Below are 27448 nucleotides of genomic sequence, written 5' to 3'. Positions count from 1 at the left end.
TCAGATAATCCTCAGAGTTACAACGCAGTACTAGCTGTATTACAGTTGATATATACTAGTGGATTTGATATTAAACTAGAAGCTAGCCGCCAAATTCTGTCAATATTAGTGTCAAAAAACGGTGGTGCGAAAAGTTTCGCCAAACAGTTAGGATGGCAGGAAGCTCTTTCTAAACTTTTTATTCTCCGCCCTATCTCCATGGAAACAAGTGACCTTGACGTGTTTGACTGTGATATAACCATGGAGAAACAGGCAGACTGTGATGAAAATAGAACAAAGGGAGGCGACTCTGATGAAACCTGTTCAAAGGGAGACGATTCTGAGCAGAATGTAGAGAAAAGTCCTTTGTTAAGAGATTATGATTCTCCTCGAGGTATAAGTGCAATATCACCTAACAACATTGTTAACGGCCATAACTGTGATAGTGAAATTGATCAAAAGAGTGATAAGGAAAATTGTGATAGTAGTAAGGAATTAAGTGTTCAAAAACCGTCCCCTCCAATGCATCTAAATTTAAGCCCAGGAGGTGATGCAACTCGTAAAGAAAGTGTCGAATTCTTCTCATCTTCCCTCAACACACCATCTACCCCTCTCTATCTAAAATCTCAACTTTTCGGAGATCTTGGAGCCTCCGGTCCTGATGACTATATTCAGCCGATGAGTCGGAGTTCAAGCGCTAGCGCGGAGGATTTAAGCACCATCGCTCAAAGAGCCGCAGAACGAAAATCGCTTGAAAAAGATGTAAGTTCATCGTCAATATCACAACTCTCTCAAAGTGAAAGTGGGATAGATTTAGCGGAAGAGGTGGAAATGAGGCGGGATTCCCTGTCATCATCTTGGCATCAGAATAACACGCACAGGATGTTGAATAGTCTAGGACTACGAGGGAGTTTTCTGATGGATGTGGTAGAGAATTCGGAAGAGTTGTGTCAGAATCTGCTGATTATATTGTATACAGTAATGTGGAAGGGTGTAGAAGGCTCCGATGAAGCTGCATGGAAGGTGAAAAAAAAAATTCTTATGTATTTTTGAATGTGAGATATGCTTTTCATTTTGCAAATAGTATCATGTTTTGTATTAAAAATTTTGTTATGAGTAAGGAAGATAAGAGCATACAACATGTCAATATTAAGTTGAAACAATGTGCTTCCTAACAATCTGTTTGAACAAGGCAAAAATAAAATAAAATAGAAACCTTAAAGAATGCCAAAACAGGCATAATTGAAAAAAATGCAGGCCCTGTCTGATTGGGCCTGTTTTTGACAACAGGTCTCTTGGTGAAAAAGATTTATTTTTAATTTTCATAATATTTAAAGCAACATAATTTAAATTGAAAGAAAAAAAGTAAAACAGAAAAAAAAAACTCAAAAATTTTCATATTTGTTTTTAAATTTGGTACATGTTTTAAATTTGGGGTATTAAAAGGGAAACCCTTTTTTTTTTAAGGGTTTTTTTTAAAGGAGAGGGGTTCCAGGTGTTTGAAATGGCTTCCCAAATATAAAGTCAGACCAATGGGGCTGATGTGTCCAGTAGCCAAAGTTAAAGAGACGACTGTTAGAGATGATGTTCCCTTTGTTTTGTCCCACAGATATAAAAAGTTTTGCTGGTAAAAAAATTTTAAATTTTTAATGATTTTTTTAAAAGACTTAAAGGTTAAAAAGGGGCTGACCATTAAACCTAAGCATTCTATTTTTAAATTTTTGAGAAATATTTTTGAAGTTGGCTAAAATGAAAAAAAACACACAAAGAGTGGAAAAAAAAAGATCAATACATAGTAGTTTTTAAAACCCCAAAAACCCCTGGGTATAGAAGGTAGATCAATTTTAAAAGGACTCCACTGTAGGTTTTTTTTGCATGATTAGGAAAACTGGAGTAATAATTTTTTGAGATTTTAATTGCTCTCCTTTGTTTTTAATGTCTTAGAAATTAATAACTTTGTGCAAAAATTTTCAGATCATTTCGCTCACTGTTTCCCCCCAGAATATAAATTCTAGTTGTGGAAAAATCAACGGTAAAACTGAATTTAGCGTTGTAACATTTTTTTCATTCAATATCAGCCTAAAGAATAACTAAAAAATAAACGATTTTTAAAATTATATAATTTCTTTGGGGTTATACATGTATTTCTTAAATAATCTTGTGGCAGATGCGTTAAAGCGTTTTTAAGTGCCCCAGCCGATAAGTTGTAAAGAAATTTCCCAAATTTCCCTATGATGTTTTTGACTTTTGGGACTTCAGTTGAAGTCCCAGTTTGTGAATTAGGCAAACACTCTCCCCATAAAATATCATTTGAATGGCTTAAACATGTTGAATTGTAATAATGTTCTGTAGCAGTAATCTTTATTAATTCATAGAAACAATATAAATAATTTTATGAATGGCCTTATCATATTAAATGGAATGATAAATGTTCTTCTTACAGTAATTATTATTATGGAAACATTATAATGTTTCAATCAAACACATTACAATTTATTTCACATTACAATTTATTTCTTATATTGACAGGTCACTCATCACAGTCGTATATGGAAAATGCTATTGAGCTGGTACGGTTGGTCAGATACTCCCTCTTTAAGAATGAAGCCAGCATGGATGGACAGATGTACAGTGAAATGGTAGGTAGACAGACAATATACCTGTTGTGGTAAAATTATAAAAAAGTACTGTTGTAGCTTTCATCCATAGAGATTATATGTGAAAAAACGCAATTATTCTTAAAGGCTCATTATGTCTCGGAAACAAATGATTTCTACTACTTTAGAAAAGGCAAACTTGAATTTAATTGTGTTTACGAGAAATGTTAGATGCTTGTTACATGAAAAAATTACTGATAAATGTGACTTAATTTGTTATAAAAGTAGCAAAATGTAAACAAAATACTTATTCACTTTAACTCTTCTAATTGCCATTAAAGCATCAGATGAAAATACATTGTTCCGGTAATTAGGTAATGAGTAACTTAGTTTGTATACTATAAAAGTACACCAAAATTAAAAGCTTTTGTGTAATAATAATAAAAGCATTTCTGAGGCACAATGGGCCTTTAAATTATGAACAAACTAGTGTTAATTGTGTAGTAATGTCAGAAATATGCAATTTTATCATGTAAACTATGGTACAGGAGTGTAATAAAGTGATACACTGTAAACAATATTACATAAGTGTGATAACTATGCAGCATGACATAATTTATGTTATACAAACATAGCATAAAAGTGTGCTTATGTTAGCTTTACACGGAATGGGTGTAAATGAAAAATGACTTATTCTGTGAACCGTTCTTATTTTGGGTATGTGATAAATAGAATATCATATTCTTGTAATCACAATACTTAATTTATTGAACTTGCTGTTGAAACAGTGAAAATATCAATTTGGTATTTTTCACTGTTTTTAATTTAAGCCCGTTACGTTGTTTCAGTGAAATACCCGCATGCACAGTACTGGAAACCAGCTGAATAACATGACGTCGTAATAGAGTCACGTTGTATTTTTATTTGGCGCGCTTTTCATATAGTGTAAGGTTGAAATGTCTTTTTAAACATTTCTTAGAATGAAATAAAAGGAAAATATGTTTAGATTTGTGTAACATTGAAATATATTTCACCTCATAACGTTGAAATATATTTCACCTCATGAACATCAAAAGTTCATATTTCACTTGTGGCTGCGCCACTTGTGAAATATACCTTTTGGTGCTCACTCAGTGAAATATATTCAGATCTTACACTTAATTATACAAATATCTTCTATATAATCATTGTTTCAGTTACTGGAGGATGTAATGAGTTTATTGGATAGTTTAGCAGTGTGGGATGTACCAAGTGGAGCAGGCTGGCAGGAAATGGTTCATCTTGGTTTAAGTGTGATAGTGGCTTTTGCTCAAAACAACAAGTTAGAGGTATGGGTTCAAAACATGTTTTGATGGAACTACTTTTTTGGCATAACTATTTGAAGAAATTTGGACTCTCCTACTGTGTCTTATGTCAGCCATTAGTGTAGGCATATTTATTTTAACCTGTTTGTAAAGAAAGCTTGAAAGCTGCATGCTTCCAGATGAACAAAAAGTATTTCAACAAAGATAAATTAAACAAAAATAAGCTAAGATTTTAGGAGAAAAAAAAAGAAAAGATTCAAGTAATAATTTACATGTTATGTGTTTAAAACCTGTTGTGTTACATCTTTTATGTTTAAAAGCCATGCTTATTATTTAAAGAATAGTGGAATTCTACTCCTCAGTCATGTTTGAGCCTTTGCAACTTTTTATAACAAAAACTTATATGAGAGGAACCCATGACAAAGTCTTTAACAAGTCTTAAACTTTTTTAACAACAGTTAGTTTCAGGTATGCACTACCCTTTTTCAATGTTGTTTATTTGCATTGTCATGTTATACCAACAACCTTTTAGTGTATAATAACTTTTAGATATAGACATATGGCAGTGCTCAATATTTTATGCAGTCATAAAAATTATAAGTCATAAGTTGTTATAATGTTTATTTCCTCTCTAGTTATGTGCCAGTGCTACAGCGAGACTTCACATGTTGGTACAGACGAAACTGATTTCTAGTTCTGCTGAGGCGGCTTACCTCATAGGTCATCTAAACATTGTGATAGTGAAGGCAGTAGATGGTAAGTTGATTCGTCTCTTTTGTAGATAGTTATATTGGTAATTACTGGTAAGTTATCTAGGAAACTTTGGTTAGGTGGACCTACAACTGAGGAACAGGGTGGCAAAATAAATTGTCCATATTGTCCAGGTTGTCCCACAGCCTGTATGGACAAGTGGAAATTTCAAAAATTAATAATGAACAGATAAGTTAAGAAATACTTGGATTTAAAAAGGACAAACAAGTCAAAATTGGATTTTGCAAGCCCAGTGATGAATGACCAAAAATCTGTTGAAATAGGCATAAAAAAACAAATAAATGAAAAGGTGATTTATTGTAATCTTGCACAAAATGTACCATATCGTTTGAGCTATCACATACACTTTAAGATACTTGAGGAGTTTTTCCATTTTCTGTACCAGTGCTTTCCATTGTTTTGGTAGATTAATCTTAATTAGTTATTGAACCTTCAGCCTTCTGGTGGCAACTACATGTTATTCTACCCATTTGACCAGTGTTAACCAACATCAGCCAGCTTATTTATGTCATGTGATCATTGTTTGCTCTGTTTGTTATTTAGTAAGTTTTTATTTTGACAGTTAAAATTGTAATTATCAACAGGTTTAACTATAATAGTATGTCTTGATTCAGAGGTACCTATAGAGCACAGGTTTGACATCGTTGGATACCCACAGCCAAACCATTAACATTCATCAGCCGTTGGAATATTTGCCGATACTCAGTCAATAAGAGGTGTGTCAAAGACATTTTACCAACGGTTGATTGCATGTTATGTGACATGTTTATCAATCGTGGGTATCCAATGATGAGGTTCGAAGGTACTTGAAGTGTTTTATGTTCAAATTTACATCATAATATTTGTATCTGTAGATGAGACGGACAACTACAGTTTCCTGATACCTGTAATGAAGGCGTTGATTGATAAATCCTACCAGCTTCTGAATCTCGATTTAAATTTGCCAAACTTACCTTCGACAATGATGAGCCCAACTTTCTTCGATGATTTCAAAACGTACTGTAAGACAGAGGAGTGGACCACCTTCATCGAAAATTATGTAAGATTATAATACTGCATGTTTTGTAATGTCACTTTTCATTAGATAAGTTACATTTTTATAGTTTTATATACATGGCTGCTATCTTGTTATGAAGACATCTCACTTTTTGTTTTGCCTCTATGGAGTAATAGCAACATACAGGGATCACTTATCCGTTGTCTGTCTGTCCGTCCGTCCGTCACAAAACTTGTCCGGACTACTCCTCAGAATCTACTGGTGTTATTTCTTCCAAACTTTCTAGGAATGATCAGTACCAAGTCTAGTTGTGCATATCCTTGGCATTTTCCGCTTCAATGATGTCAGAGTTATTGCTCTTTAATGATTTCTATTTCTAAAGTTTGTCTGGACTACTTCTATTAAACCACTGACGCAATTTCAATGAAACTTTACAGGATTGATCTGTAGCTCAAGTACTGGCGCATATTACATTGCTATATTATAAATTCTTTATAAAGATATTTACAGGATTCATCTGTAGCTCAAGTACTGGCGCATATTACATTGCTATATTATAAATTCTTTATAAAGATTCCTGACAGGTTATACGGCCCTATATAAATGGTTGTTTGCAATGTAACCCCTGCCACTAATATCTTTATTATATCTAGAGATACTGCTCAAACACTGTAGTGAGTTAAATCCACTGTATTCTCTTCAGGTTGAGCCACAGAAGCAGCATTTTACAGAGAACGTATTTATGGACTTGACGAATAAAATAGCCGATTTCTGGTCCAACTGTCAGCAAGAAATGATGATAAACATGCATAAACGTAACCGTGAACACGGCGAGAGTAAACTTAAGTTTCAGGTATGGTATCATTTTTCATGCACGGTTGTCAATCTGACAAAAGTTCAGATTTTCCTTATTTACTTCCTGTAGATCTGAGGACGACCGTATATATTTATGTGTAACAAAAGAAAAATTTTTACAAAAAAATATTATTCAAAAGATAATTTAGAAATATATTCAGAAATAAATTAAAAATCATATTATGTGCTATTATATGCCAAATTGGCGTTAAGAGTTGTAACGCTTTTCAATTTTAGGTCATTTTTACAAGTAGAATAATTATTCTAGGAAAACGGAGAGAGCGAATGATAAGAAATTTTGCACACATGTTATTGGTCTCAATCTTTATCAAACGGAACATTAATCTCAAAAAATGATTTCCAGTTCCATCGTGTAAATAAATTGGATTAATACAACTAGAGAAAAAATCCTTTATATTCATTTGTTTTAATTGAATATAGCCAGAATAAACAAGTTTCACTATATTCTATAGAGCCAGGTATTAGATGTGTACAACAAGAAAGTAAGCAATGAGGAGAAACGGTTTCAGAATGTGACAACACAGTTACGTAATCAGCACGCAGCTGCCCTGAAACAATGGAGAGCAGCAAAACGATTCTTTACTGGTGAGAGGGGAGCTTGGGCTGGAAGGTAGGGTTTCTATGTTTTACTAGGGTTATTTTGTGCAATTTATAGACATTTGGGACGTAAAAAAAGGGATACCTTACCAGAGGGGGTAAATAATGAACAAAAAAATAAAACTGTTTTTAAGGAGGGATTTAGCTTTGCCACTGTATTGATGTTAGATGTAAGAAATGAAAAGATTTGTTTTTATGCCACCGCAGCATCTGCGATGCGGTGGCATATAGCGATTCACCTGTGTGTGTGTGTGTTTGTTTGTTTGTGTGTTATATAGATTATATAGTGAACTTAAAAAATCTTCTTGTGAAAAACCACTAGTCCAGTTCCAACCAAACTTGGCAGGATTGATCCTTGGGTGAAGGGCTTCCAAAGTTGTTCAAAGAATTTCATTCCATGCAGAAATCTGGTTGCCATGGCAACCAAAAGGAATTATAAGAATAAATTTAAAAAATCTTCTTGTAAAGACCCAAAAGGCCTAGAGCTTAGATATTTTGCATAAGGCATTGTCTGGTAGACCTCTACCAAGATTGTTCAAATTATAGCCCTGGGGTCAAAATCAGCCTGCCCCGGGGGTCATTGATTTTCACTATATGTACATATCGTAAAAACTTAAAATACCTTCTTGTAAAGACCCAAAAGGCCTAGAGCTAAGATATTTTGCAAAAGGCATTGTGAGGTAGACCTCTACCAAGATTGTTCAAATTATAGCCCTGGGGTCAAAATCGGCCCCGCCTCGGGCGTCATTGTTTTTCACTCTATGTACATATTGTAAAAACTTAAAATACCTTCTTGTAAAGACCCAAAAGGCCTAGAGCTTAGATATTTTGCATAAGGCATTGTCTGGTAGACCCTTACCAAGATTGTTCAAATTATAGCCCTGGGGTCAAAATCGGCCCCGCCCCGGGGGTCATTGATTTTCACTATATGTACATATAGTAAAAACTTTAAATACCTTCTTGTAAAGACCCAAAAGGTCTAGAGCTTAGATATTTTGCATAAGGCATTGTGAGGTAGACCTCTACCTAACCCAGATTGTTCAAATTATAGCCCTGGGGTCAAAATCGGCCCTGCCCCGGGGGTCATTGGTTTTCCTTATATGTATATAGTAAAAACTTATAGTAAAAACTTTAAAAAAATTTCTTCTAGCAATTGGCAAATGCTAGAGGTTAGATATTTTGCATGAAACATTGTGTAGTAAACCTCTAGCAAGATTGTTCAAATTAAAGCCCTGGGGTCAAAATTGCCCCCGCCCCGAGGGTCATTGATTTTCAATATATACATATAGTAAAAAATCAAAAGAAATCTTATTGTCTGATGGTACAAGGCTTCAAAAACTTAAAATACCTTCTTGTAAAGACCCAAAAGGCCTAGAGCTTAGGTGTTAATGCGGTGGCATAGCATTTTTAACCAGGTTTTCCGAAGGAAAAAACTGGTTATTAGATTGAGGTATGTCGGCGGGCGGGCGGGCGGGCGGGTGGGCGGGCGGGCGGATGGGCGGACGGGCGGGCGGGCGTAAACAATTTCTTCTGTGCGCAACTCCTCCTACATTTCTCAACGGATTTTGACCAAACTTTCACAGAAGCTTTGTCATCAAGTGCCCTGGCGCATATTGTCGGGTTTTGCGATTAGATAATATTTGACCTAATTATGGCCCTTTGTTTTTTTTCCTTATATAGAATATATAGTGAACAATTTCTTCTGTGCGCAACTTCTCCTACATTTCTCAACGGATTTTGACCAAACTTTCACAGAAGCTTTGTCATCAAGTGCCCTGGCACATATTGTCGGGGTTTTGCGATTAGATAATATTTGACCTAAATATGGCCCTTTGTTTTTTTTTCCTTATATAGAATATATAGTGAACAATTTCTTCTGTGCGCAACTCCTCCTACATTTCTCAACGGATTTTGACCAAACTTTCTCAGAAGCTTTGTCATCAAGTGCCCTGACACATATTGTCAGGGTTTTGCAATTGGTATATATTGAACCTAATTATGGCCCTTTGTTTTTTTCATTATAGAGAATATTATAGTGAACAATTTCTTCTGTGCGCAACTCCTCCTACATTTCTCAACGGATTTTGACCAAACTTTCTTAGAAGCTTTGTTATCAAGTGCCTGGCACATATTGTCGGGGTTTTGTGATTGGATAATATTTTACCGAATTATGGCCCTTTGTGTATTTTTTCCTTATACAGAATATAATAGTGAACAATTTCTACAGTGCGCAACTTCTCCTACATTTCTCAACGGATTTTGACCAAACTTTCACAGAAGCTTTGTCATCAAGTGCCATAGCACATATTGTCGGGGTTTTGTGATTAGATAATTTTTTACCTAATTATGGCCCTTTGTTTTTTTTCCTTATACAGAATATATATAGTGAACACTTCTTCTCTGTGCAATTCTGTGCGCAACTCCTACAATTCTCTAGGGATTTTGACAAAACTCTCACAGAAGCTTTGTCATCAACTCTTGCTGCATGTTGTCAGGGTTATGAGATTTGATAATGTTTGACCTAATTATTGCCATTTATTTTTTTCCCTTATATAGAAATATATTGTTTTTGTTCCATATATAGAATATAAAGTGAACAAATTCTTATTTGCACACCTCTTCCTACAAACTATTTTGACAAACTTTCACAGAAGCTTTCTCATCAAGAGTCCTTGTTCATATCATCTGGGTTTTGTGATTTTGGGTGGGCGGGCGGTGTTCACTTTAAAACAAATGCCCCTGCATGACGAAGCTTCTGTGAAATATTTTGCTGAAAACCTGGTTGCATCGCATTGCGATGTTCCTTGTTCTTAAATGCAATCTTGTTTTGATTATGTTTTTATGGATTTGTAACATACTTCTTGTATTTTATTATGTTAGTAGTTTCCATTGTCAAAAAAATCAAATATTTTGATGTATTATTTTAGGGACAGGCCAGGTTTACATTGGAAGCTATCAAACCAGGAGAATTTCTCTCGTATGAAAGTTAAACTGATACAGAATTATAACTTTGATTTACACAGAGAGGCCAGTATGCTGAGAGATAATCTGGGTAAGTTTTGCCAAAGTATTTATTCCTTGTATGTTTGGCAAAAAAGGTGAACTATAATGATCACTGCATTTTTGGTGTTATTGTCATCATTGTCATGCTAAAAATTTAGTGTGGCCAATTTTTCAAACATTAAAAAACTATCAATGTGGAATACTTGCTTATCATGCAGTTGTTAAGAGAAGGGGCTTAATGTTGAAAGCTACATTTTTGGAGTTAATTTTTGTCAAAATTGGTTGCACTTTACAGACGAACCTTAACACTGCATGTATGAGGGTAAAATAAAAATAGATATATTTTAAAAACTAGTAAAAATGAAGATTCTCTTTTGTTGTTAAATGGCATTTTTCATTGAACATTAGTCAGGAAACACAATATAAACACAACTGTTCAATAATGAATATGTTGTTCTAGTATTTAATACAGTAAATACATTCCTTGTTGCTGAGGTGTTGCCTTTAAGTGTTTAGGCATCAGAATTGTAGCCAACATTGATCCCTACTTGATTGTAAGGGCTAAATGGGTTTAAGTTAGTGGAGTCTATACATCATTTAGCTCCAGCAAGTGAGTAGGTTTCAACCCCTGGTGTTGCTTTAAGTGTGTAACACCTGAGGTAAGCCAAATTAGTTTTTCCAGTTGCAGCACCATATGACCTTAATAGTGTTGGTGTGCGGTAAAACCAAACCAAACAAAAAACCCCAAAACATTTGACAGTTCAATTAAGAAGCAGGCTGCTTTTACGTGTGATATAGAATACAGTTTGATATTTCAGGTGTTGAAGATAATGTTTTCATGGATGAAATCAAGCAACTCATGGTTGCTAAGGAAGCTCTGGTATCCAAGGAGAACATAGGGGATGATGGGATAGGAGATGAAGATTGGAATGTGATGAATGCACAAAGGTCAGTAAGACATTGTTTTGGATTAGTTATTTTTTTAAATGTTTAGTTTAAGTCACATAGTCACTGTGACAATTACTTTGTCACTAGGAAGTTCACATTGCAACTTTTCACCTTTTAGTTAGTCAGTTGAGAATCTAAGTGATGGGTTACAAATTTAATGGTCTACCAATTGAGCTAAAATATGGTTAAACCAATTTAACTTAAATGCAAAACTTGGCATGTTCATGACACCTACTCAACATGTTTAGGGTGTGGAAAAAAACAAACTTACTTTAGATTTAAATAATGAAGTTTGTGCATTACTATTGAATAAATCCAGTCTGTTTCTGAAGCTGAGTTTAAGTATTTAATAGGCTTTTCATTTAAAATGAGTAGGGGTCTTCTGTGGCCAAGTTGTTGAAACTTCAAACCGCTTGTTCCTCTACTCTGTTGGTTCACATCCTGCCATAGTCTTTAGGATTCTTTCATGTGAGGAAGTTTTTTCCAGCTAACTAAAAGAACCCCAATGGTTCTAGTCAGGTGCCAACTTATGCCTGAAATAATGCAAAGAGTGTAAGCAGAGGTCTACTTTCACCAGTAAAGCTTGTAAGTCATAAAAACACTCTTACAATGTCTGTGTGTCTTAAAACGGAAGCAAAATATTAAAATAATGTAAAAAACATAGGTCTCAATCCATCGTAAAAATTAAAGAGTCATGTGTGTAAATTACTTCATAATCATATATTTGTCTTTTACAGTACCAATGTTGAGGAATACCAAGACAAAGAAAAGCTTGTGTTGTCTGAAGAATGTGAACTTGTGACCTTGGTTGAGGTCATCAAAGGTCGTCTAGAGGTCACAACAACCCATGTCTATTTCTTTGACTGCAGTAACACTAGAGATGAAGGTATGAATATTTTAGTTCATTGAATTATACATGGGTAATGAAATGGTGAAAATTCAAGGTCAAGGACTGGTGCTCACTGCGCTAATGTTTCATAAAATTTTTACCACTTTCCTAGAAAAAGCCAACATGTATACATAAGATAAATGGTCCATATATGCTGTTGAAAGGTTTACTATAATTGTTTGGCTCCAGTTAAGTTCATTTATGACATGTAACCTGTATTGTATAGTATGGCTTGACATTTTACCCAAGCACCAATCAAGGGTGGTAATTCTTAACAAACATTATTTTTTTTCAAATCAAGGGAGGTAATTGTCAACATTGTGTTTGTTTTTCCCCTAAATTCTCTTATTTCACTAATAGTGATGTTTAGATAAAAATTATGGCTTGATTGATATAAAAAATACTATGATAGGTAATGGCCCTATTACCAATCAATGTTTCTTTATAAGGTAAATTGTATTTGATAGATTTTTGTTAGCATTTTTTAAAGGAAATTTCAATACACTATTATGGCAATAAAATAAAGAGTTTTTTTAAATGTAGGTGGAGAAGATTTCAAGTGGGGTTTACCTCAGCTGCGTGAAATACACTTCCGAAGGTACAATCTCCGGAGATCAGCCATTGAGATGTTCCTCATTGACCAGACCAATTATTTCCTCAACTTTCAGAAAAAGGTAATTGCTGTAAGATGTCAAAATTTTATAACGTCTCTGGCAAATTTTTCCTAATTTACAACATTAAATTTTGTGTCTATGGTTAAGAAATTAATTGAAAAGTTTGATTTTTTTTTATTGAATCTATGTGGTGAAGATTATTTTACTTGTGTAATTCAGGTCAGAAACAAAGTGTACAGTCGTATTTTAGGTCTAAGGCCACCAAATTTGATCTATTATGGGTCACGGTCTCCTGCTGAACTTTTGAAGGCATCAGGCCTTAGTCAGGTATGTAATGATTATACATTTCATTTATAATGAACTTCATTCAAGCTATTGAATTGTTATAAAAAAAAACTGGCATTCCTTATCTTTGACAATATTTGACATTTTTAGTCGGTCATAATCATTTTGGACATTACTTGGGGACAATTTCAGACGTCTGGGACAATCCAACATTAAGGGCACCCAGGCATACGAAACAACCTTGCATAACTACGGGACAATCCCAGACTATCAGGGAATCTGGGATGGTGAACCAAACAATATGAATTAACTTTATTCTGAGATTTTTTAAAAAAAAATTTATGGAAGAGAATATATACATAATTTAATGTTTATATGGACAGTGTATTTATACTATAATTTTATTGATTCATTGAAATATTTTAGAAATGGGTCCAGCGTGAGATTAGTAATTTTGAGTACCTGATGCAGTTGAACACAATAGCAGGAAGGACTTATAATGACTTGAGTCAGTACCCTGTGGTGAGTGAAGTATTGTTTTAGATTCATTTATTGTAATGCTGATAATTTACTGTTTATATAGAGCTAAACAGAACAACAGAATCATGCGAATCGGAAAAAAAGAGAAAAAACAAACAAAAAAACACATTTTTTTTTTAAATTAACTTTAGAAATTTTAAGATGGAAATATGTAAATTTGAAAAAAGAAAGCAGCTTAAACTCCAGTTTAATTTAGAAATGTATTGTTTAATTAAAAAACACAACATTTCCAAAGTCTTCATTGGGAATACTTGTTTACAGGAAATGACATCAATGTCATATGACGTCATGAACAAAAATTTCAAAATGTAAAACATAATTGGCATAGAATTTAAAAAAAAAATTTTTTATATGTCTCGATTTTTATTCTGTGAATACTTTAAGACAAGAAATTTTTTCATTATCCTTTGCAAGGATAAATTGCAAATATTTTAAAAATGTTTCCGTGTATCATATTTTCAGTTTCCATGGATACTGTCAGATTATACATCGGATACTCTTGATTTAGACAACGCATCAGTATTTCGAGATTTATCAAAACCAGTTGGTGCTCTAAACCCTCGTAATGAGGAGGAAGTGAGAGAAAAGTAAGTCTTAAAGGAACTCCACTTAGGTCCAAAAGCCTGAAAGCATAAAATTTTATTTCTTATAAAGATCAACTGGGGCACTTAAAACAGAATGATAAGCAAAAGATAATTAAGAAATATACATGTATAAAGAAATTATTTGAAAATTTCATTGAGTTGTCCATAGTATAAATAATGAATTTTTCCCAAGTCAAACCAACACACATTTTTGCAGAGTTTAAATTTAATTCTATATCATTGAACTTAATCCATCTACCTTCCCTTACATCATTTATTATTATCCCCCGCCGATGGAATCGGGAGGGGGATATAGTTTTGGAGTTGTCCGTCGGTCCGTCCGCACTCACAGGAGAGTAATTATGTGGCTAGAGGGACAATAGGTAACTGTTCTTTCTCTTTGATGTCATTCATTCCGTAATGCTTTTATGTGGCTATTTTCTTTTGTGTGGCTAAAAAGAACAATAGAGAGAACAATAGAGTAGCCACATAATTACTGTCCTGTGAGAACTTCCGTCCGTCCGTCCATCCGTCCGTCCGAATTCGTTTCCGGAGTAGTTCTCTGCAACTACTGGCTGGAATTCAACGAAACTTTATGGGAATCATCAATATCAAGAGGAGATGCGCATATCGTCGGCTTGTTCCGGTCAGACACTTTAACTCAGAGTTATGGCCCTTGATTAGTTATGTAGTATGCATATAGAGTAAAAATCGTTTCCGGAGTAGTTCTCTGCAACTACTGGCTGGAATTCAACGAAACTTTATGGGAATCATCAATACCAAGAGGAGATGCGCATATCGTCGGCTTGTTCCGGTCAGACACTTTAACTCAGAGTTATGGCCCTTGATTAGTTATGCAGTATGCATATGGAGTAAAAATCGTTTCCACGCTACTTCTCTGCAACTACTGGCTGGAATTCAATGAAACTTTATGGGAACCTTCAATACTAAGAGGAGATGCGCATATCGTCGGCTTGTTCGGGTCAGACACTTTAACTCGGAGTTATGGCCCTTGATTAGTTATGCAATATGCATATGGAGTAAAAATCGTTTCCGGAGTAGTTCTCTGCATCTCTGCAACTACTGGCTGGAATTCAACGAAACTTTATGGGAATCATCAATATCAAGAGGAGATGCGCATATCGTGGGCTTGTTCCAGTCAGACCCTTTAACTCAGAGTTATGGCCCTTGATTAGTTATGTAGTATGCATATAGAGTAAAAATCGTTTCCGCACTACTTCTCTGCAACTACTGGCTGGAATTCAACGAAACTTTATGGGAACCTTCAATACCAAGAGGAGATGCGCATATCATCAACTTGTTCCGGTCAGACACTTTAACTCAGAGTTTTGTCCCTTGATTAGTTATGCAGTATCCATAGAGAAAAATATTTGTTTCCTCGCTACTTCTCTGCTACTACTGGCTAGAATTCAATGAAACTTTATGGGATACTAAGAGGAGATGTGCATATAGTCGCCTTGTTCCAGTCAGATACTTATAACTCAGATTTATGGCCCTTGATTAGTTATGTAGTATGCATACATCTCATTGGCATTTCCAGATTTTACTATTTAACACAAAGTTATTGCTCTGTTATTGCCCTGAATATTTATCAAGTTCAAAGAATATTACTGTTTATGCCATGATTAATATATAAATAAAGCCTTATGTCTTCAGTTGTTGTGTTAATAATAACTAGTACTCGGCGGGGGATATAAATTCAACGAATTTGCTTGTTTCTACCAGGTTTGATCATTTTGAGGACCCTACTGGTGTGATAGAGAAGTTCCACTACGGCACTCACTATTCTAACTCTGCGACAGTCATGCATTACATGATCCGGATGGAACCATTTACCACATTACATATTTCCCTGCAAAGTGGAAGGTAAGATATATAGATATGTACCACATTTCATATTGCCCTGCAGAGTTGATGCAATACATTTACCTCTCTTCATATTTCCCTGCAGAGGTTAGGCATAAATATTTACCACAATTCATATTGCCCTGCAGAGTTGAGGCAATATATTTACAACATTTCATAGTGCCCTGCAGAGATGAGGCATATGTATTTACCACATTTCAGATTGCCCTGCAGAGTTGAGGCAATATATTTACCACATTTCATAGTGCCCTACAGAGGTTAGGCATAAATATTTACCACGTTTTCTTATATAGCATATCATATATTAAACATATAACCTGTAGCCTCAATATGGTAAGATATTTACCTTTTTGCGTAGTCTCTTACAGAATAGAAGTAGTGATATTTACATATTTTTACTTTGCCCTTTGATTTTGATGGGAACTTGTGCACTGTAAATTTTTATGGTAGCTGTCTATATCGACACTTAAATGTATCTATGCCATTGGTTCTTTTTAGATAAAAATGCCATAATGGAATAATTTTAAATGTTATTATCATCTCTCTACTATAAACTATTTTACCAGATTTGATGTGGCTGACAGACAGTTTCATTCAGTACCAGGCACATGGAAGTCTATGTACAACAATCCAAATGATGTCAAAGAACTCATACCAGAATTCTTCTATCTACCTGAATTCCTGGTGAATCAAAATGGTAATTTCCATGTTTTATGCGTTTTTCCCTCATTATAAAACGTGTGTTTCACTGTTTTGCAAATACATATAGGTTTGTTTTGGAAAATGTTTTCATTTTAATGTTATTGGATATTCCCTGAACATTTAAGTCACAGCATAGAATGTCTTAGCATCAGTAAAGGGTCATAAGCTGTATTTCTAAGGATTTGAACTAAGAATGTCCCCTTTGTGCTTTCCCAAATTAAACATAATTTACTATTACTTTATTCTATTTTAGCTTTAAAAGGGTTAAAGGAACCTCACTGATATCAAAAAGTCTAGATATTTAAATATTGAAAAAAATTACATTGATCAATTAAGGCTTTTTAAACAGAAATAAAAATAGAAATACATGCAAAAGATAATAAAAAAAGACAATCAGAATTAAATCTTAAAGTATTTTTCTGTTTGTGTCTTAGCCTGTTCAGAATAAAATGTGTTAAAATGCGTTTCATTTTGGGTCATTTTTCACAATACAGATTACATGTATTATTAAAGAAGAAATGGAGCTAATAATATGAAATTTTGTACACAAGTTTTTGGTCCAGATCTATATCAAGGGAACAAGAGTTCAAAAAGATATCTTCAGTCTGTGTTATGTCAAAAAACCTCAGTAGAGTCCCTTTAAGCATTAGTGAAATAAATGATTTGACTGATTTTATGTTTGTATTTCTGCATGTAGAATTTGACCTTGGGAAGCTGCAGATTTCAAGGGAAGTTGTTGATAATGTTATATTACCAAAGTGGGCAGAGACACCAGAAGATTTTATATACAAACATAGGAAAGCATTGGTAAGTTGAAAAAAAGCGAGGTCTCACATAATTCTGGTCATATTATAGTTATAAAGATTTTTCACAGATTATATGGCCCAGTGCAAGCAGTTGTAAGGTTATATAACAATTTCCACCAGGGGAGGGTTATATTGCAAATAAATGTTTATATATGGTCATATAACCTGTCAGAAGACATAATAAATAATAAATAATAAAGTAAAATTCCTTTACTGGAGGAAAAATGAAAATAACTATTGTTTACAGTATCCATGTAAGTACTGCAAAGTTGCTATGTGACCTAAACAGTGTCTTTGTGGATGTAAACCCAACAAAAAAGATTATTAAACTAATCTCTATAGAAATCAGATACATGTATATTATACAGAGCATTTTTAGAATTTTATGTAATGGTTGCCAGGGTCTTATATTCTGATTTATGAATTTATATCCATAAGGAAATACACACTTTTGGTTATAGATTTAACTGAATGTAATATATTTAATGTAATGTCTTTTACATGGAGTCCAGTTATTTACTATATTTCATATTGATATTATTTTTGTGTGTCAAATATTTACCTAAGATTATTATGAAGATTTCCAGAGGCCAATGATAAATATCATTGGATTGTTACAATTTTGTATGAGGCCAATAATAAAATTTGATTGCTACAATTTTTTCATGAGACAAATAATTGAATTAGATTTCTAAAAAATATTCAGGAGACCAATAATAAAATTGGATTGCTACAATTTTTTTGAATGGTCAAATACATGTAATAACTTTGTTTCAGTATTGATAAGTGATTGGTATGGTGTTTTTTTCTTCAGGAATCTGAATATGTGTCCAATAATCTTCATAATTGGATAGATCTGATATTTGGATATAAACAGAAAGGTCCAGCCGCAGTGGAGGCCCTCAATGTGTTCTACTATTGTACATATGAAGGTTTGAATTTTAACTTTTACACAGTTAACATCTTTTGTAACAGATTATTGCCACCAGGGTAGAGACAGGTCAATGAGTAGGCCTGTGCTGTCTGACCAAACTCTTTACTTTTGGATGCTTAATTTCAGTGTTTTGATAACCAAGTTCATTGAAATGACTGTCCAAAGTCATGAAAACTGAACCAATTTTAAAGTGTGTAAAGCTATAATTATATCTGATGCAAAAATTATTGCTTGAATTTTATAAAAAATATACTTCCAAAATGCTTGTATGAAATAAATATGATAATTTATTGCCTTAAAAGCGAATGGCCATGCACAAAACTGTTGCTAAATAGATAAAACCCTACTTAAAATAGCAAAATAATATTTTGTACCGGACAATTTTATTCTGTTTACGTACATTATTCATGTGTATTAAATAACAGAGACATTCTATGTTGCAATTTTTTTTGGAATCAACCATATAATAATGGAACCAATATAACTTTTACAGTTGATAAATTTTATAAAAATATTTCATAAGATATAGATATAAGTTTGATCTTAGAAATCCATATATAACATGTGACCGTCATTTATCTCATTGGATGAGCAAATAATATATTCTGTCACTTGCAGAGAAGTTGGAAATTAAAACCCAAAGTTCATGATATATATTTACAGGGGCTGTAGATCTAGATGCTGTGAAAGATGTCAATGAAAGAAAAGCATTGGAGGGAATGATCAACAACTTTGGGCAGACCCCATGTCAATTGTTAAAGGTAAATATTTCATGAATATTGTATTGTATGACTGAAAAGTGTGTTTGAGTGAAAATTAGCTCACAGATGGAAAAGTGCTTAAGTACTTAAGCCACATTAACCACTAACATTGTACTGTCATATCTCATTAGCTTTTTGAAACTACTAAATTTATGATCCATGTCTTCATGGTAAAAATATCGGGTCACTGGCCAAGATAACCTTTGCATTGCTTTTTACTGGTCACTCGCTGAATAATCTTTTAATGTGCAGATCCTTTATTTACAAACATGATTGTTTTGTTTGGCATCAGTGTAGGTCACAGAACAAGTCTTTTAATTGTTACATGGACTTTTAATGAATTTTCACCCTTTTAAGCAATTTAGAAAAATTCTGCAAATCTCTTGATTTTGATCAAGCACAGAAGAAAGTCTTTAGCACTCTGTCCTGTGCCAACTCTTGTTTGTATGTTTGAATTGATATGATGAATGCCAGTATTTCCATATCAGGACTTTCTAATTCTACTTGAATGTTCCAAAATATACGTCTGATATTACAGTTTTTGATTTCATATTTGTAGGACCCTCATCCTAAGAGGTTGACCTTTGATGAGGTCGTTTCCAAGGCAATGAAGACAGATAAGCATCTCAGCATTTTTCAGTTCCTTGAACAGATCAAAGTCTACTTTGTCGAGGTAGGTTTGATATAAATGTGTACAAGTTAGGCATTTATTGTTTTTGAGTAAGGTTGAGACACTGTACAAAGGGCATCCATGGCTGAGTGGTTTATGTCATTGAATTTAAACCACTTGAATCACTTGGTTTGAATCCTGACAGGGACTTTTGATAAGCTCAGGTGAGGAAGCTATCCAGCTAGCTTACAAAACGATTTTGGTTCTACATCGGTGCCCATTCATGCCTTAGATAATGCATGGAAGAACGTCTGAGGTCTTCCTCCACTTGTAAAGCTTGAAAATTACCAATATATTTATAGACCTATACTGTGCTGGTGAAAATTAAAACCCAACGCACAAAAAAAGAAACATTGTACCAAGAAGTATGTAAAATATTTTCTTGTGAATCACTGTGCATTTTTTTGTATGATTTATCAGTTTAGTGATTATCTAAGTTAACAGTTGATTAAAGAAAATATAAACTTGTTAAACAAAAATGCATGTGATTTCTTCATCCGTGACAATTCATAATTTAAGTCTCTTCTAATTAATGAATAGATCTTCTACATGGTGACACACTCCCAAACTAAAGTGAATTTATCCATGGGTGTAAAGAACACCTCAGAGTCTCTGAAGTCATATATCGTTATGGGTCCTAGGCGCATGCCAAATGTCAAAGGGTGAGAAAAAAGTACAAACCTGTGACCCTGGCATGCTGTACCGATTTAGCTATCTGGCCACTTACACATTTTCTCCAGTAATCAGTGGACATGTGTATGTTTGGGTTTGTTTTCCCCTGACACTGGAAAAATTAGTGTTTTTAGGTTTGTTTACTCCTGATACTGGAAAAATGAGTGTTTTTAGGTTTGTTTACTCCCAAGTCCTGATACTGGAAAAATGTGTGTTTTTAGGTTTGTTTACTCCCGAGTCCTGATACTGGAAAAATGTGTGTTTTTAGGTTTGTTTACTCCCGAGTCCTGATACTGGAAAAATGTGTGTTTTTAGGTTTGTTTACTCCTGAGTCCTGATACCTGAGTCCTGATACTGGAAAAATGTGTGTTTTTAGGTCTGTTTACTCCCGAGTCCTGATACTGGAAAAGTGTGTGTTTTTAGGTTTGTTTACTCCCGAGTCCTGATACTGGAAAAATGTGTGTTTTAAGGTTTGTTTACTCCCGAGTCCTGATACTGGAAAAATATGTGTTTTTAGGTTTGTTTACCCCTGACACAGGAAAAAAATAGTGAAAAGTTCTATACCACAACACTATAATTATTAGGTAACTTGCAGATAATCTATAACTGATACACTTTTAGCATTAAACTATTACAAGCAATTAAGTCTTTGAGTTTAAGAGTTTTAAGGTAACGTCTAGAGGATTTGTTTTACAGGTTTCATCAGAGACAGATCCCCTAGTGTATATAGCTGTGCCTAGAAGTCAACCTAGATCTATTATACAACATGGAATGTTAGATACAATGGTAAGGTTATTTGGATGTCTTTTCATATTTTGCTTGTAATGTTAATTTTCTGGTATTCCAAGTTTGTTCACTGCGTTCTTTGTTTGTTGGGGGTTTTTTTTGGCTTTTTTAAAAAAAAATTTTACATTATTAACAGTTTGTTTCATTTAATTTATAGATACTTAAGTTTCTATGGGAACAATATATTTCAGTAAATCCTCTTTGTCTATATATATATATCATTTATTTCTAGATGGGTTTACAAATGTCTCCAAAAAAGCAATTAGTAAAACAATAGAGTAGCCACTTAAGTCAGTAAGGATAGCATACATTCTACATGGTACAAATCACGCTGACTTTGTGTCAGTTTTTAGCAATTTAAGAGGGTTTCTGATAAAAGAAAAATTTGAATCTAGGATAAGGGAACAGTTTTCTTGTATGCCATACAAGTTGGTAAGAAAAGAAATTCTTAATACAATTCTATCCTTGAATTTGAGGCAAAGAAAGTATGAAAACTATTATAAAGGTAACTCATTCTACATAGTATGGCCATGCTGTTAAATATATTTATTTTCATTTCTAGGTAACAATATCTTCAGAGGGAATCCTGGGAACACATGGCTGGTTGCCGTATGATAAATCTATCACAAATTATTTCACCTTCGATAAAGATCCATCTGTATCAAATCTGAAGTGAGTGTTACAGATTTCTCTTTTAGATTAAATATTTGAAACATTCAAAGCAAATTTTATTCAATAACCCTTACTTTGCTAAATTTCATGAATGGACTGATTTCTAGTCATTTGGTCTTTGAAACGGGCAGTTATTAGAACTGTCAGTTTGTCAAAGAAATGGCATAGACCTTGGCCAGACTGAATGACCATGTGTTGTAGTTTTTTAGTTTATACAAATTCATTTTAGTTTGATTGTGTTAGAAGCTATAAGCTTATTGAAACACTTTTGTATCTGTTCCTGGAACCAACCAGTAGTAAGCAATGAATGTAATGTTCCTTCCTCAAGGAAACAACGGCTTGCCTCTGTGTTGTAGTTGAATCATTAAGATGAATGATATTTTAAAAATGTATTTGAGTTATTTCCCTTCTATTTATGACTAGTTTGTGAAAATATAAAGGTCTGAGATTCTTGTTGTATATTCATACATGCATTATGTTGATTTTTGCGAATATTTTTAGAACAAGAAAGAAGTTCAACAGTCCGTTTGCACCGGGTATGGAAGTAGATGCCAAATTATTTGTCGTTACCCATGATTCCAAGCTGCTGATTAGTGCTGGTCACTGGGACAACAGCTTACAGGTGTATCATATTGGTAAAGGACGTAGAATCAGTCATATATGCAGGCATATAGGTAATGGATTATATATTTTTTTTATTCTCTCGCCTAAAGGAAAAAATTAAAAAAATTGTGTCTTGTCTCACCATTAAAAAAAAGCACACACACACACATACACAAAACAATTGTGTTTCTGTGTGAATTTATTTAAGTTTTAATAGAGAGGCCTTGAAAACTTGAAATTTTGCTATATTTCAGTTAAGCACATTTCTAGGTTAGAGTTCATAGCTTTATACTCCTTTTCTTAATGTCTGGCACTGAGAATAGTCAAGTGTGCTGTGTAAGGGTCAGCTCTTGTCACACTATTAGATTAGTACTTATAAAAATCTGAGCAGCTCATGCTTATTTTGGATTGATAGAAATTATAAGAGAATATAAGAGAAATTAACAAAATATTTATTATACTCTTTCAGATATTGTAACATGTCTTGCATTAGATTACTGTGGCAGCCATCTCATCACTGGATCAAGGGACACAACTTGCATGATCTGGCAAGTACAACAACAGGTAGGAGTTATCTTTTCTTGATATCAGTAAAGTTTATTGTGTCCAGTTTATAAGCCATTTTTATACTAGGTTTTCTTCTTAAACATCTTGAATGAATTTCACTTTTCACAATAATAGCTCTAAAAGAAAACAAAAGAGGCAGATTACTCTTAACTACCTACCCCAGAAAATATATTTATATCAATTATTTCAAAAATGTGGGGGCTGGGGGAGATAATGGTTTTCACTGCTATTTGTTCCAAATCACATCAGGAACTTAGAAAGCTATCCGCCTAGCTAAAGGAAGGTTGATGGTTTTAGTCTGATGTCCCTTTGTGCCTGAAATAATGAAGCAGCATCTGAGGTTTCTGGAAAATTCTCACATGACCTTATCTATATTGATGTGATATGAAAAAAAAAAATAATAAAACTAAAAACTGTATATGTTTTCAGGGTGGAGTATGTGTAAATCTCTTGAACAAACCTCTACAGACCTTATATGGCCATGATGATGAAGTGACAGCAGTTCATATCTCATCTGAACTTGATTTAGCTGTGTCTGCAAGTAAGGTAAGTTATTAAAGCTCCCAGCTTTGTATTCAAGCTGTGTCTGCAAGTAAGGTAAGTTATTAAAGATCCCAGCTTTGTATTCAAGCTGTGTCTGCAAGTAAGGTAAGTTATTAAAGATCCCAGCTTTGTATTCAAGCTGTGTCTGCAAGTAAGGTAAGTTATTAAAGATCCCAGCTTTGTATTCAAGCTGTGTTTACAAGTAAGGTAAGTTATTAAAGATCCCAGCTTTGTATTCAAGCTGTGTCTGCAAGTAAGGTAAGTTATTAAAGCTCCCAGCTTTGTGTTCAAGCTGTGTCTGCCAGTAAAGTAAGTTAGTTAAGCTCCTAGCTTTGTATTCAAGCTGTGTTTACAAGTAAGGTTAGTTATTTAAGCTCTTAGATTTGTGTTCAAGCTGTATTGACAAGTAAAGTAAGTTATTTAAGCTCTTAGATTTGTTATTAAGCTGTGCTTGCCAGTATGAAAACTTTCTGAGGTATCAACTTTTAATATCTTACCTAAACTTGAATTAAATTAAAATCACTGTATCATTTATTTCGAGTCAGTTTTATTCAATGTGTATGGTTACTTGCAAGTACAAGCACCTGTTACTTATGAATACCCTATGACTTATTGCAAGCTTATTAAATCAGTTCACATGAGCACAGGGAGTACATGTTGGCACGTTTACCAAATGTGGACTTGTCTGCCATTTGTGAAGGCTTTCTAAAGTATCAGCTATTATTATGTCCTCTGAATTTGATTCAGATTTGTTTGCCAGTAAAATAAGGCAACTGCCACAAATAAATCATAACGCATTGACTTTCACATACTAAAGGATTGTTTTGACTTGAACTTTTGAAAACGTCGAAAACTTGGAAAAAAGATATCATTTTCAAATTATAGAAACCAATCTATTTGATTTGATATATTGTAGGATGGTACAGTTATGGTACACACTGTAAGGAAGGGTCATTATATGAGAACTCTCAGACCGTCCCAAACACCCGGCTTTAATCTAGATATACCAATGCTCTCTGTAGATGATATGGGACAAATTATCATATATTGTCATGAAACTTTACCCATTGATCCAAAGGTAAGTTTGATTAAATTCATTTGTAAATGTGCTTGATGCGAAAAACATAAGTTTCTAATTGGTTTGACAATAACGTCATAACCATATTTATCACATAAACGGCAGAGTAGGAGTGTAATAAAGCCATTTAATAAAAAACGATATTATTCTAGTGTGATAACAGAGGCTTGCATAATATGATTTTATACAACTTGTTAAATAAATTTAGTATTAAACTACACTCATTCAATATCCTCTGTTTATCACATACCCATGTTGCTATTGCGACTGGTAAAAAATGATATTGCAAGACCCTGAATGTATTTTCAACACAATTTACATTAAAGATACATATCAACATAAAGCTATTCGTTCATTAAAATATCTTATATAGGTATAATGATAGTTTTGCTATCTTGCCACAATCATGCTCTATTTGTTGTTGTGATTTTAAACAAAATTATCAGTGAATGGCTTTCCATACTTGCAGGTTGTGACCTCCTTACATTTATATTCAATCAACGGAAAACACATCTGTACACAGACAGTCCAAAGCCATCTTGGTCACATGATCGTCAAGGGAGATTACTTGATAACAGGTGATATGGATGGAAATGTTATCGTGTATGAGATTTTTGGGTAAGTATTGAAATTTAGAAATAACAAAATAGTGAAATTTGAAAAACTTGTAGGTAGTCCACAGCATGCCTGCTCATTTGATTGAGCCTGCTCATTGTAAACAATGTTTTGTGCACATCATCTAGAACCAACTATTGTCAGCAAACATAGACAGCTGTTTAAAAAGTAAATTGAAACACAAAGTTGTTATCAACTTCTCCAGAAACCGATGCATAATGGTAAGGTATACACTTCATTCACATGCATGTAGCTCAGCAGAATCAGTACCCATTGGGGGCATCCATGGCCGAGTGGTTAAGGTCGTTGACTTCAAATCACCTGCCCCTTACCGCTGTGGGTTCGAAACCCGACACGGACTTTGGATTCTTTCATGTGAGGAAGTTATCCAGCTAGCTTACTGAACGTTGGTGGTTCTACTCAGGTGCCCGCTCATGCCTGAAATAATGCAGGGCACCTGAGGTCTTCCTCAACCAGTAAAGCTGGAACATCGCGATATGACCTATACTGTGTTGATGTGACGTTAAACCCAAAACAAAAAAACAAACAGTACCCATTGGTTCTGACAATGGTTTTTCGAAAGAGGGAAATAGGTTATTTTACATTATGGTTAATGACTGTTGTATTAAATGCAATTATTGTATCTTACACAGAAAAGAAATGGAGCATAGTTATTCAGCATAAAGATGTGCTGTTGTTTTGTTGACATAATAAAAGAATACATGTACAATTTCTTTTTAATACTTCCCATTGTCTTTATCGATTAAGCCATGAAATTCCAAGGTATCCATTAAGTGCATGAATATTGATTTACATTTTTGTATAGTATATCTATTAAAAAATTGTACTGTCAATGATAATTGATTTTTTTTTTCATTCCCTTCATTTTCAGTTTGAAGCAGCTGACCTCAATACCTCTAATAGTGCCTATACACAGTGTTGCCTTGACTAACGGTAACAGTCACCTGTTGGCCGGACTCAAGGACGGAAAACTTATAATCATAGGAATAAAGTCTCAGCCGGAAGTCAGATCATCCTTAGGAGGTTTATAGAATGTTAACTGAAGGTTTTATGACATTTGGGAGATTAAAGTACATGTAAATGTTCACTGGAGATCAGATAATTTTTGGGAGATTTATAAAATGTTAACCGCAGATCTTTTGACTTTTGGGAGATTTAGTACATGCAAACGTTCATGGAAGTTGAGATAAGTGTTTTGGAGATTTATAAAATCACAACTGAATGTCAGATTTTTTTAGGGAGATTAAAAAAAAGATAATTTGAAACATGAACTTCTTTTGTGTGATTGAAAATAGTTTAGTGGAGAATTAAACGACTTTCGGGAGATTATTAAAATTAAGAATTGGTGATTACATGATCTTTCAAAGAAAATTTAACTTTTACCTAAAGAACATGATTTTTTGGAGATAAATGATATTTCATTTGTTAAACAGATTATTTATAGGAATGAATGAAATCTCAAACCAAGTTTGGATTGATTGTATGTATGTATTATGTATTCTAGGCTTAATAAGGGACCATCCGCCCTTTCAGGCACTGAGAGTACATTTGGATTAATAAGTGTGATATTTATAATATGAAGTGAAGAACACAGATGCCTTTAGAGACACTAATAAAATCTTCCCTACAGTTCTGATTATCTCTAGTAGTAAGATGAATGAAATGAAACTTTGATTACAGATGATTAATAGCGAGGAATGGAATCTCAATTTGTGACCAGTGGAATAAAAATCTCAACATAAAAACTTTGTATTTGGAAATATGAATAAAAGCCTTACAAACTTCTCGAAATATGAATAAAATTCTTATAATAGTTCAGATTATCTTTAAAGATAGTACAGTTTCTTTAAAGATATCTGTACTACAGCTCAGCTTGATCAGAAAGATGTCTCTAGTACAGTTTATATTGTCTAAAGAAATATTATTTCTTAATACAGTTTTACAGTTCAGATTTCATAAGTTATCAGAATTACAGTTCAGATTGAAAAGGAAGATATTTGTATAATAGTACAGTTCAGATTGTAAATGAAGGTATTTCAAGTGCAATTCAGATTGTCTTTGATTTCTTCAACAGTTCAGATTGTTATGTGAGATATCTACAGCACAGATTGTGTAGAGAGATATTGACAGTTCTGATGCCAAAAATA

At 33.7% G+C, this 27448-nt stretch overlaps 1 protein-coding gene across 1 annotated transcript; it reads left to right on the top strand.

Moving 5' to 3' along the window:
• LOC132736173 (neurobeachin-like protein 1) lies at positions 1-27448 on the top strand (the record flags this gene model as incomplete). Its single annotated transcript, XM_060723263.1, has 29 exons — positions 1-1002; positions 1954-2011; positions 2509-2618; positions 3773-3904; positions 4516-4636; positions 5506-5690; positions 6352-6501; positions 6977-7134; positions 10049-10173; positions 10943-11072; positions 11810-11958; positions 12505-12635; positions 12795-12902; positions 13287-13382; positions 13863-13987; positions 15731-15871; positions 16438-16568; positions 17271-17380; positions 18194-18311; positions 18977-19074; positions 19634-19747; positions 21113-21202; positions 21765-21874; positions 22376-22548; positions 22947-23041; positions 23474-23590; positions 24504-24665; positions 25135-25283; positions 26173-27448. Coding segments are annotated over 29 exons (4548 nt in total), but the record flags the coding sequence as incomplete, so codon positions are not given.

This window comes from Ruditapes philippinarum, unplaced genomic scaffold (genome assembly GCF_026571515.1).
Source record: "Ruditapes philippinarum isolate M1 unplaced genomic scaffold, ASM2657151v2 ctg4280_1_1_1_1, whole genome shotgun sequence".
Taxonomy (NCBI): domain Eukaryota; kingdom Metazoa; phylum Mollusca; class Bivalvia; order Venerida; family Veneridae; genus Ruditapes; species Ruditapes philippinarum.
The sequence above is the reverse complement of the archived record's forward strand: the minus strand, read 5'-3'. Positions and strand labels throughout refer to the sequence as shown.